The sequence below is a fragment of the Perissodus microlepis genome, chromosome 22 (genome assembly GCF_051167445.1).
Source record: "Perissodus microlepis isolate ML-2025 ecotype Zambia chromosome 22, ASM5116744v1, whole genome shotgun sequence".
NCBI classification, from domain to species: domain Eukaryota; kingdom Metazoa; phylum Chordata; class Actinopteri; order Cichliformes; family Cichlidae; genus Perissodus; species Perissodus microlepis.
In genome coordinates, this window is record NC_140481.1 from 15130887 (window position 1) to 15144343 (window position 13457).

The 13457-nt window shown below is 39.0% G+C and overlaps 1 protein-coding gene across 2 annotated transcripts in view; it reads right to left on the reverse strand.

The window, feature by feature from the left end:
- The window catches only part of rapgef5a (Rap guanine nucleotide exchange factor (GEF) 5a), a 48020-nt gene that overhangs the window by 30119 nt on the left and 4444 nt on the right, over window positions 1–13457 (reverse strand). For both annotated transcript variants that reach the window (XM_084918523.1, XM_084918524.1), the window contains exons 2-5: window positions 6976–7026; window positions 4426–4532; window positions 3749–3870; window positions 509–686 (exon numbers count right to left, since the gene is read on the reverse strand). In XM_084918523.1, the coding sequence (XP_084774649.1) occupies window positions 509–686; window positions 3749–3870; window positions 4426–4532; window positions 6976–7026 (458 nt within the window). The remainder of the gene's footprint in view (window positions 1–508; window positions 687–3748; window positions 3871–4425; window positions 4533–6975; window positions 7027–13457) is intronic.

Here is a 13457-nt window from a genome sequence, read left to right on the forward strand (position 1 = left end):
ATCAGGACAGGCATCCACCTTTCCATCAGAACTAACACTAAATCTGTTTGCAGTTTGACCTACAGTAATGCGTCTGTTGAATTGGACCACACAACTCAGTCTTCGCTCCCCACATGACCCTTGGCCAGCCGTGGCCATATCGCTGGTTTACCGCTGTTCCTTCCTTGGACCACTGCAGAATCGTCACGACAATTTTGGGCCTCATCAAACTCACTCAATTCCTTACGCTTTCCCATTTTTTCTGCTTTTCTAGGAGATCAACATTGAGGACAAAATGTTCCCTTGTTTCCTAATATAGTCCACCCACTAACATGTATCATGATGATCAGTGTATTTATTCATGAATTTTTGTATCTTTTATTCAAAATTTTATCTGCAAGAAAATATTTGAGGCCAATACTTAAATATTTATGAATTATAAGTGATTCAGATTTACAACATAAGCTTTCCAATACATAGTGTGCATTTCTATAAATCCATACATGATCAGATTTTACTGGACACTTACGGGCTATTGGCTCCACCTCCTGAGCGGAATTGGACATATGGAGCTAGTTGTAGGAGGAGCTTAACAGCCTCTGGCCACTCCCCCTCATTGTAACGAAATTCACAGGAGGGAGAGTCACACTCCTCAAAGCTGAACTGGTAATAAGAGTTGGAGTCTGAAAACACCACCCGCTGGTCCACTGGAGAGACAACAAATAGAAACACAAACACTGTGATGAAAAAGAAGCAATGGCACCTTTTAAAGCACATATGCTGGCAGCATGCTTAAAGGGGGCTTCTTTTGTATCAGAACCATGTTGTCTCATTAAGCGTGTAATATATAATTAATAGTTCAAGTGTATAAATATGATCAAAGATTGTTATGCCTAAATCACAATCAAAGCTAACAATCAGTCAGGTACGCGCTCAAGCATTTCTCAACAGAAGTTGCCATGTGGCACGTTGCTGTTCTGTTTATTGATTATTATTTAGTACAATCTTTGTGGAGATAAACATTATACACTCAGTGGCCACTTTATCAGATACACGTTTTAAACTACTGAATTTAAAACAGCCTCAAATTGAGGAAGTAAGTTGATTTAAGTGACTTTCAACGAGACACGGTTGTTGGTGCCAGAAAGGCAGAAACTATCGATCTACTGGGATTCTCCCACACAACCATCTTTGGAGTTTACACAAAATGGCCATGAAAGAGAAAATATTTAGTGAGTGGTAGTTCTCTGGGTGAAAATACGAGGTCAGTGGAAAAAGACAAGAGTGCTTTAAGCTGATAGGAAGACAACACTCAAAAAACCACTCAATAACGCAAAGTATGCAAAAAGAATCTCTAAACACAACAGATCGAAACTTGAGTTGCACATGGGCCACAGCAGCAGAAAACCACACCGAGTGCCAAGAAAAGAAACTGAGGCCTGAGTCACACAAACTCGCCAAAACTGGACAATAGAAGATTGAAAAAAAAATGTAGGTCTGACGAGTCTCAATTTATGCTACAACATTGAAAAAAAAACATGACTCCATCTAGGGCTGCTCGATTATGGCAAAAATGATAATCACGATTATTTTCACTGAAATTGAGATCTCGATTATTTGACGATATTTATTTAACAATAACAATGTATTGAATAATGGCTTAAAAGATTGTCAAAAAATAATATAAAATAGTGTGCAAATACTGATAACAGTGCAAATGTTTGCAATATAAAAAATAAATGAAAAATGTAAACATCTATGTTTAGTGAACTTTGCAGTGTTGCTCTGTGGTGCAGCTATGACACTGTAGCAAAGTTTACACACTATGTCTACTTGATCCACGTCTGACTCCGCGAACCCATAATGTTTCCACACCACTGAAGGTTTTTTTTTACGTTTCTTTTCAACCAACGGCAGTCACTCTCCTCTCCAAATAACTTCTGCTTAGCTTTCCGAGCTTCCCTCGGGTCCTCTTAATTGTTGTAACGCGTGTTCGAAACGCAGAGAGGTGCGCTCAATTTGCCACATGGAGCAGCGCAAGAGTAAAGCACGAGGGAGGTGCTAATAATCAGCTCAGTCATTTTTAATGATCGTTGAAAGCCCAGATCGTAATTTAGATTAAAATTCGATTAATTGAGCAGCCCTAACTCCATCCAGGCTTGTGTCAACAGATCAAGCTGCTGGTGGAGATTTTGGAGCATTTGAAGCTTGGGTTCCTTAGTTCCAACTGAGCATCGTTGAAACACCAGAGTCTACTCACGTTTTGTTTCTGATCATGTCCACCAGATCCCAGTCCAATAGAGCACCTTTGGGATGTGGTGGAACGGGAAATTTGGATTGTGTATGTGCAACCGACAAATGTGCAGCAACTGTGATGCTGTCATGTCAACTTGGACCAAAATCTCTGAGGAATGTTTCCACCACCTTGATAAATATGTGCCATGCATGTGCAGTTCTGTAGGCAAATAGGTGTCCAACCTGGTAATAGTAAGTGATCCCTAATAATGTGGCCAGCAAGTGTATGTATTATAATATCTACAGCGGTAAAGCCTTCTAGAAGAAAGCATCAAACAAACAAAAAAGGCTGTTACACTCTTAAAACAACCACCAGAAAGAAAATTATTTAAGCCACGCTGATTTGATTTTTAAGTTTAACAGCTATTTAAACAACAACTGTGCCCACTGTAAATGTATTCTGTGTGGGTGAAATCCACACGGAGTGAAGTCTAGACAAGTACTGATGTGAGTCAACGCCTTCATGTGAGTTGTTACCTCCGCCAAAGAGGAGGAGGTGTGATTGGTCTGGTTTGTTTGTTTGTTTGTTAGCATGATTGCTCATAAAGTTATGTATAGATTTGCATGAAAATGTAACCAGAGATTTGGCTCGAGGCAGTTTAGTCAATCCACATCTGAATCAAAGAATTCCTGGCAGGATTATTTACGACTGCGAGTTAAGATAAAACTGAACATTTTATGCCATATCACCACAGATCCATAAAACATTTGAAGAAATTTGGAGACATCATTTTGATTTTCAAGTCAATATCACAAACTCATTCAATTCCAGATATCTTGGATTCAGGGACTCAAGTCACACATGGTGTAGGTGGAATTTTAGCAGAGGTGCGCAGTGTGTGAATTTTTCCTCATATCGAACTAGTACTGACAAAAACGAATGAGCACGTCTAAGTTGTAGTTAACGAGCAGAGACACAGCAGACAGAGTTGAAGTCCTTTTATGAGTAACTGTGGATTAGCCAGACTGATGAACTGCACCTGAACACACTGTTCATCCTCTGAAGAAACATTTACTGCCTTTAACAGCTGAATTTACAAAGATGAAGAATGCAAACAAATGTTTATATTACCCTGTTACTAGTCCACTTACACCCAGGCACAGCGGGGTATGAATGGAGCAGTCTGATATTAGATTAACAGACTCGTAGATGTGTCAGTGCTTAGCAGGGTGTTGTTAACAGGGAGATGTTTTGGGGAGAATAATTATTGAGATTATTCGGGTTATTGGGGGCTTCAGTGTAATTTAATTGTTGGAAGTTTTATCTCGGAGAGCTAATTCTAATATCTTCATTTGACAAGATCTTAATTTAAAATCAGGCTGAAGCAGAAAATGAAGCTTTTTATATTACTTTGTTTTGTTTGGAACTGGTATCTCTAAAGATGTGTAGATTGTTGTTGAAGGTGACTGTCAATGTTAAAATGCAGTACACTCCGCAGGCATGGTCAGTGTTTGTGCGTGTATGTGTTTTTACCAGACAGCAGGACTCCCAGCTCCAGCAGCACCTGCCAGACACGCACAGCGGTAGTCCGACAGCGCACATACACACATTGCTCACACAGCCACTGCACCAGCTCCACTCCCACATAGCTACGCCTGTTAAAATACACAAATGAAGATTTTCAGCACACAAATATGGCTACACAGTGTTAGCATGCATAATACATACACACACACACACTCATACGCTATTCTTCCCTTGGCACACAGTTTGTCATTCTTATTTAGTCAATACCCATTGATTATTCATTAGTTCTCTGTAAGCCTTTTCCTCCAAAACACTGAACTATTCCCATATGCGTTCCCTCAAATAAACTCCTCGTCCATGTGTGCTTCTAAGTGCGTTTGTCTGACTGTACGTGCAATGATTGTTAAGAGTATCTATTTATTATTTCCCCAAGATGTTTGGATGGATTTTACATACATTTCAGTGTAACGTTACGTCCCCCATTGTAGTACATGTATTCCCAGACTACCTTGTGCTTCACTGCAAAACATCTACATCCTGCTTAGTTCGTCACAGAGCAAAAACAAGTTGAGTGACCAATAAGGATGGAGCACAAGAGTGACTGTGAGTCAGTGTATATGCTTCACTGGACTCATCGATTCAGGTCTGCACAAAGACACGCAAATAGACAGAGACAAGTGTACCGTATGATTCTGGCCAGGTGTATCTTGTCCTTCGCTGGGTATGGTCCATGTGACAAGAAAGCATTCCTCACAGCCCGACCAGCACATGGAAAACTCTGGGAACAAGACTGACATACAAACAATAACATAAAAATAGTGTTATAATTTTAAAACCTGCAAACTTAAAAACTAAAAAAAGGACTAAATGCCAAAAATCTCAGTATTGGTTTAAACATGAATTTTTAAGTATAACAAGCTAATGTGGCTACATGCAGCTGTCATTGACTGGCTCACAAGGACAGCTCGATTTCTTTCCCCCTCAGGAACTGAACATTGACCGTCTACACGCTCAGCAATAATCCTGCTATTGATGCTACCGTAAATAAGACCGTATTTCAATTAAACTGGTTACATGGGCTGTTTGTTCTGTTCTATTCATATTCCCTTTTACATGCAGCAGAGTGAGGCTCACTTAGAAGCTGATGAGGCTCCACTCACATTATGTTACAACATTAGAGACTCTCTTTATGTCCCTATCCCATCTTTTTTATGTAGTGCAGCTTTGTGGCTGCTGTGTACACAGGTTTTTTATAATAGATAAGTCACTAGGCAGTACACATGGTACCTGAAGAGTCCTATATATATAATGCATATAATGGCATTATAAAAAGATGAGAAGCGCATGAACACCGTGAGAGGATTTCTTCACTTTGACTCAAAGAGAATTTTTTTAGGTTTTGATGGTTAAAAAATCAGGATCACTTTGACCTCTTTTTGGCTAGAACTCACAAATTTTATAAAAGTAACCAATTTTCACAAAGACAGTCCACTAGGACAGAACAATGACATTTTAACGTTTCATAACCAAGGTTTAATGCGGTGCCTGGACAGACCTGGGTGTAAACAGCAACTTTAATAATTGTCGTCATATTATCATACAAAGGTAAGAGCAGCAAACCAGAACATCAGTGTTAGACAAGTTCATCAGGCTCACAAAGGCTCCATCAAAGTTACAGGTTATTCTTGTGCGTGAAGTGTAGCACACTGTCATATCCAAGACAACTGAATTTAGTTAACCACTAAATGAAGGTTCAGGAGTATTATGAGTCCATGGTCAACAGTAACCACGGCCAAATAAAGAGTGGAAATATGTAAATGCATCAGCATGCCGTAGCATTGACCATATTACCATATTACAGGCAACAACCGTGCCTTACTAATGTGGGACCCAACCAATAGGACAACACTCTCCATAACAATGTGGAAAAGCAACATTTCAACAAGTTATTACATCATTTGGTGTTTCAGTAAGTTATTTATTATCATTTTATGCAAAACTTGTTAACATCAAGATCTGCCATCAATAGTTTGAACTGAATATTGTTCAGTACATCAGGAGCAAGAATTTGATGAAACGGAAAGTAGTGTGCATGAAGGTAATACTGTGAAACTGAGGACCCATTAGGTGACCACTGTGTGAAAGTTTGATTACATTCTAACTAATACTACAGGAGTAGTTCATTTGTCCTTTGACCAGACGAGGTAAAAAGTATTGGAAAAGGAACATTTAAAGTGGTTTGAAGTCTGAGTTAATTTCCTAATATGAACATTTACTACCGTGATAGTAGATTTTTGAAAAAAAACAAACAAACAAAAAACAAAAACACAACAGGACCCCTTTAACTTTAAGGTACTAGCTTGTGGTTGTTCATCAAACTATAAAGGAAGAATTTGAAATTTCTAAACTCGAAGCAGAATTTCTGATCATCATTGGGGGCGGGCAAGGTAATGTCATCAAAGCCTGCGAAACGAATAGCCTCAGTTCATCCATACTCACGAGGCCCAAAGCTCAAGAGTTGTAAGGTGGAGATCAGTGTTAACTGTCTGACTAATCATCATCATCTAAACTAACCCGCCAGGTTTATTGATTAGTCTAGCTTTCAGTTACCAGATTCAGTTAGTTTTCACCTCCTGTTTGTTAGACAAACTTCATAGCAAGATTTAAAATGGCCTAGCAATGACTGCAGCTTCTTCTTTCAAAGACCTCCTTGCATAGGTGTTCATGGGAAGGTTTTCAGTGTTGTAATGCTTTAGGCACTACATCAGATGTTGTGTATGGAGACTTCATTAAGTATATATTGACATACAGCCAATAAAAAATACAAAGTACTGAGGGGCAAAACAACCTGGCAGGTACAAACATTTTTTGGCACAAGTAACAGATTTGCTTTTGAATACACCACAGCTCCTCCTCAGATGTTGATTTCTTTGCTTTACTTTTTCTTTCTTTGGCTCTTTTTTCCCCGGTGTTGAAAGGAAAACTTCTCCTGTGAGATATTTAATCTTTGAGGTCTTCAGAGTGCTCTACACACACATATTTGAATTTCAAATTAACGCTGTGTGTGTATGTGTGTATGCACGCGTCTGTGTAGTTGGTGAAATTAGCCTGGAAAAACCCTCAGGTAATATCCCCACTGATGTAATTTGTGTTGGGATTAAACAAACACACTTTTGCTTGACAGCAAAACTAAAAGTATGACATCACTTTCATGTGTGCGAGTGTTTCCTTACCTTATGTACAGCAGGTCCAGTGCTTGGTCCGGGGATAGTGTCAGGTGATTGCTGTTGAAACACAAAACACACGCCATCAGAGCCAAAACACACAAAATGACACACACAGAGTAAATACACTAAACAAACATGAGTGAGGTGAGTGAGGCCAGTTTTACCATTCCCAAAAGACTAGGTTTTGTTTAAGCTTACTTTCCAGTCGATTGGGTGCTTTCATGCTAACACCTGTTCCTGCAATAAACCTAATAAACCTCAAGAACGTGGCTATTAATTTATCTAATAAAAATATCACAATCTGCTTATTTAAACAGAAGCGTTTTCTCTCTGACATTAAACCTGGAAAACTACATCAGTTCAAATCCTGAGCAATATAATTCCAACTGCCAGCTCACTTATCACATCGTAACAATGACACTACAATAAATCCTTTCTTCTTACTACCATCATGACACCATTTTACAGCATTTGCCTTAGGTGTATCCACTGCACCTCTACTTCCCCAATCAGAAAATAAGCTGTTAATCTTTATGGATTATTATGGCGCCAGGGAAGGAAGATAACAGTGTTGAGACCGTGTTGACACACTAGCCCTAAAATAGATTAAAATTGATAGTAATTGTTAGATCAAGTAGACCGCAAACGAACTTCATAGAGACCACAGTTTCTGTTCCACTCTAGTGTGTACAGTATGATGTCATTTCCTAACTCCTTGTCTTGCTTCCTAAGAGCCCCATTTGAGTGGGTCTTAACAGTTAATGACTCCTTATGGTTTAAAAATCCAAACATAATAAAACATTACAACAACTGGTAATTTTTTATGTTCCTTTTCAAAGAATAAAGACCCCTTTGTATAAGAGGTACGGAGGTTAATTTAATACATTTATTAAACCACCTGTAATAAGCTACAAAAAAAAAACAAGCTAAAATGTTTTATACCCATACTGGACATCTTTGAGAAGTCAGGAATTAATCAAGCATAACATTCAACCACTAGAACTCGTTTAAATAATTTAAAAAACTGTAATTTACCACCTTAATCCAAAAAAATGCTTTACTATATGTTTTACATTTTACTGTATAACAGTAAACTCCCATTTGTAGTACAACCTGACTAAACCAACTATGAAAACATTTGCTCTAATGCAGTCTTTACTGCAGATATGTAGCCAGTACTTAATATTAGTTTTGCAAAAACACCTCGCCACAATGATTGTACAAAAACGTGTTACTTTATCCATAACCTGTTACTATTCACCTCCCCCAGTCTTTGACAAAGCTTGTTCAACACTTGAGAGAACAAAAAAACCTTTGTTAACAGTGACCAGCAGAAAATAAATGAAGTCAAAATGAAAAATCTCTACAAATATTTCTCATTCAAGCACAGATACAAAGGACAGGATGACCATTTACATAAACATTAACTCCACTTTATAATGCCACACCTAAATCATCACTGGTGTAGCCCGGGGTTTTTCGAAGTTAACTCTTCAGTTATAGAAAAATCACCTCTCTCTAAACAAGGTGTGGTAAGAGACTTTAGCTTAAACAAGCTTCTACCTGCCGGGTGAAGTGGCTGTCTTATTCATTTTTACTAAAATAACTCAACTCAGACAGAAGAAATTAGGTATTTGCCACTTCATATAGAGCAAAGGTGTTACTAATAATGTGAATGATGCCTTCATTATACTCAAGTCCCACTAAGTCATGACTTTGTCATAGTGTAAAAGCAACTCGAGGTGACTGTTGCTCTGAAGGGGCACTATGTACAGTACTGTGTAGTCTTCAGTTACCCTCATTTCTTTACATTTTGCTAGATAAAAATACATGACAGAAATAGATGCAGTGATTTATCAAAACATGTGCATACAGAGAAATACAGTACACTACAGTTCTAACAAGCTTGAAAAATCAATATTTGGTATGGCCACCTTTATCCTTCAATACAGCCTGAACTCTTTTGGACAAGATTTCTTGTCATTTCTTTAAGGAGTCTTCAGGGATAGCTCAGTAGAAAGACATCCAAAGCTGCTCTTTGGATTTTTTCTGCCCTTTGTTCTGTTCTCTGTCAACATGATCCCACACTGCTTCAGCAGCACTGTTCAGGCTCCAGAGAGGCCAATCCACAACTGATTTTGATTTCTGTGTTGCACTGTGTGCTTTTCTATCCAGGTATACAAAACCTTACGGCACTTTTCTGCTTTCATACCTCAAACTATTTTGACAAGATCCCCACCACCACTGGCTAAAACACAGCTCTAAACTATGGCAGAGCTCCCTTGTTACAGATGGCTGTAGACACAAACTCTCTCCTGACCACCTCCATACACAGTTAAGATGATTTGAACCAGAAACTTCAAATTCGTCACCCTATATGACCTGTTGCCATCTGTTAAATACAGTTCTTGTGTAACAGGACAAAATGAATGCAAAAATACAGGAGAGCATTAAAGCAAAACCTGCTGTCTGTGTTGGATTTTTGAAAGCTTATTTTCCAGTACACAAAGGTCCTGTAAGTGGTCACTATATTACCATGTCATGCAAAAATACCCAGCTTAAACAGTTTTGATGAGAAGAATTCATATGGCTAGTTATTGCATTTCTTCCATCAGGAAATTGCATGGTGGATTAAAATCTGACTGTACTCTTCTGCATTCACTTCCCTCAGTTTCACTCAACTGTGGCACCCCTCTCCTAATCTCCACTGTTAGTAAAACTGAATAGAGACACATCCCATATAAATATTACAGTTGCTGCCAGACACAATTTATAAAGATTTGCTTTCAAATTTAACAATAACAATTTTTCTTCTAGTGGTTTAAAAAAATAGGACAATTTAGCATCATTATCAGTTGATCTGGGGTAAGAAAATATCACATACTAGTATTTGCTTTTAAAATGCTTTGGTAGTACTCTCGAGATAAAACAGAAACTGCAGGGTTGTATTAGAATGACAATCACGTTGCCATCATTCATTAAAAAGAGACAGAAAAGAACCTCCTGCAACATGAGTGCAACTGGTCTGGGAGCTCAGTCAGTGAAGCAGGATCACTGACAGAGTTGTGGGTTTGACTCTCAGCAGAAACCTCTGCAGTGAACTGAGCAACTGCAGGCAGTCGTTGCTGCCCTTAGCTTCTCGCTGGCTGGCGATACCAAACCACCAGATGAAAGCAGAGCGATTCAGAGACATTACCTGATCAAATGAAAAGCACCTAACTGTGGCAGACAGATCTAGATGAAGAAATACAAATGTGATGATGTGCAAGACAAGGAAGAAAAGAGGAAGGCTGAACAATTGACATCAGTCTCTGAAAGTATGAGAGTATGACAGATGGAGAGGAAAAGAGATGAGGCAGTGAGAGACGGAGAGATCGTTTTAATTATAATCGTGAACGAGTGGTAGAGGGAGCAAGACAGAGAGGGAGAGAAATGCTTGGCTGTGGCTTTGAGTTGCAAGAAAATGAAATAGAGTGGTGATTAGTGAGATGTGGAGCTGTGTATGTGTGTGTGTGAGATCCTCATTTGAGCGATGATACTGTCTGCGATGTCACAGGCTCGCACACACATACAGACACACTCAGGGCTACAGTGTATGACTGCACTTATTTTTAATGCAAGTTACAAAACACTTGCTTACTTTTCATTATAGAAATAGATTCACTTTCTGAGATATATGCTTCTTTGCTTATTTAATGAGAGTCTGATGGGAAGATCAATACCACTCCTACTCATGGCATTAAGTTTAAAACTAAAGCCAGAAGCTGGTTGGATTACCTAAGACCAAAAACGATAACAGGGGAAATACATAGTTTGCATCTCTCTAAAGGTGACAGGGTTCAGAAAACTAATCATAACCTCAGGGGTTGAAAAAGAACTAACAAAAAAATGAAGGAAGTCAGCTATAGCGTGCCGCTCGTACAGTTCAGCTGCACAATTTGACAGCAGAAACATAAACACTTAACCCCGATCCAAAAATGCTTTTGGTATCTAGAAATCAGACAAACTCTATGAGGAAGCACTTCGCAAGAGCGGGAAGGAAAAACGTCCTTTTAACAGGAAGAAAACTCCAGCAGAACCAGGCTTTAAGAAGGGGCAGCAATCTGCTGCGACCAGTTGGGGGTGATGTGTCGTATAAACACATAGTGATGAAAAGAAGTGAGTGTAGAAAAAAAACATTCGATGCATCATGGGAAGCCCCCAGCAGCCGAGACCTATTGGAGCATAACTACGGGTGGATTCAGGGTCAACTGATTCAGCCCTAACTATAAGCTTTATTAAAAAGGAAACTTGGCAAAATTTGCATCCCATTTACCCTAAGAGTGAGTTTTTACTTCATCTTGCTAACCAAGTTAGCTGCCTGGCATGTGTGGAGGTCTCAGTTGTGTCATGAAATATTTTTCGAGTTTAGGCCACACATTACGCGTTAGAAGTGGTAGATGGCAAACCACTTTAAAGGTCTGCACATTAATCAGTTTGTCCATTTTTTATCTCCCCTTATGCAGATATACTGATCTCTGGTCCAAAAGCAGTTTTTCCCCTTCAAAATAAAATGTGAGGTTTGAGTATTCGTTTGATCTGCTCTGGCATTATTTTCAGTAAAACGTTGTTGTTTGTTCTGAAATATGTCAGGTCATTGTGGACATATTCCTTTATATTAGTAAGCAACAGAGCTTTTTTCCTGTATTTGTGCACTGTTTGGACTGGGGATTAAGTAGAGCACACCAGCCAGCCAAGCGCACAGACAAAATAAATTGTTTCTGTGTCTCTGTAGCTATCTTGTTCTGACTTTCTTTTGTCCTGGTCCTTGTATCTTCTCTCTCCATCTCTGTTTCTCCTCATCTGGTGAATACAGATCTCTCACGAAGTCTTTGTTTCTTCTACCATCATCTCTTCTCACAAACATACTCCAGACACATACCAGCATCAGAGGTGTTCCATTCATACTGTATCACACAAAAAGAAAACTGCCTGCTATGTTCTTGTCTCTTTGTCTGTGCTTCAATTTGTATTTCAAACAAGCACACACACATATAATATGTTGCCATGTTGTATCCTATAACAGAGAAGAGAAGAGAAGATGAATGAAAGCTATAAAGAGAGAGCACATGCTGACACGCTTATCTGTGTGATGACTTCAAAGTGTGTATACAGCAAGAGAGAGGAGAGAGAGCGAGGTCATTATCTGCAAGAAATGGATTACTCAGATTAGATTGCTGAGCACAGTGAAGAGCTGTAGCACAGTATGCTTGGCAAACCCTCCTCTCTCTCTCTCTCACACACACACACACACACTAAGCTCCTGTCGACTCCTCAACACATCTGTCATACAAGCAAGTCAAAATAAAGACATCAAAGAAGCTATAGCTCAATAGACACATACAAATACCCAAGCACACAAAGGCACAGTTAATCTGTTAAGAAACCTATCCAACAGCCCACGCCCTTCTGCAGGCACATGACCTTTGGCTTAAACGCATTCAGTTAGTCTGTATTTGTTTCTGTCATCTAAGAACAGAAAATAAAACAGTCTTGAGTTAGTTGCCTGATCAAAAATCCTATAAATCTCCAATTTCTTCTTATTTTGAAGGTTTCCTGTGAGTATTTACACTCTTATAACTTAGGTTTTCCCTGTATCTGTGCATAATCTCTGAGATGTTTCTACACTTTTAATGGATTTAGAAAGGCGTCACATTGGCGTGAGGTTTAAAGAACTGACTGCTCAGACACAAGAGGGAGTTGAAGCGCAGATCTGCCCGAGGGCATCCGTAATTCTTAAATACAAGAAACGTGGATACACCAGAACCCTTTCACGGTCAAACTGAGCAATCGGGGGAGAAGGGCTTTCGTAAGAGAGATGACCAATACCCTGATGGTCACTCTGGCTGAGCTCCAGGGATCATGTGTGGATAGAGGAGAAACGTCCAGAAGGACAACAATCACTGCTGCACTCCATCAATCAGTCTGAGCTTTATGGCAGAGCAGCCTCTCCACAGTGGAACATGTAGAAAAAACCTGCATGGAGTCTGCATAAAAATACCTAAAGGACTGTCAGACATTTTCTCTTTAAAATACACAGTTATATCAAAATCTACTTCACCTTGCAGTAAAAGTGTTTTGAACATATATTTATGGAGGAAAATTTAATTCACTCAGTTTTTAGCATGAGGCTGCAAAGTCTGGAACTGAATACTAGCTGGATTTGATGTAGCCCTCTGAAACCATTACCAGACCATCTGGTGATGTAGACTGCTGTTTTCTAACATTTTTAAAAATTAAAGCTATTACTTTGCTGAATTAAGAAAGTATTGTGTGACATTTGAATCCCAAAATAATTTTGGAAATTAACAGAGCTGCAGGGCTGCAATTTTTTGTACTTTGTTTTGTCAACATAATCATTATTTGGGGTAAATACCCAACCGTACGCTTGCGTAACATCACATATGTTCATTGCACCTAATAATTCTATGTCAAATGCTCCAAAAGTG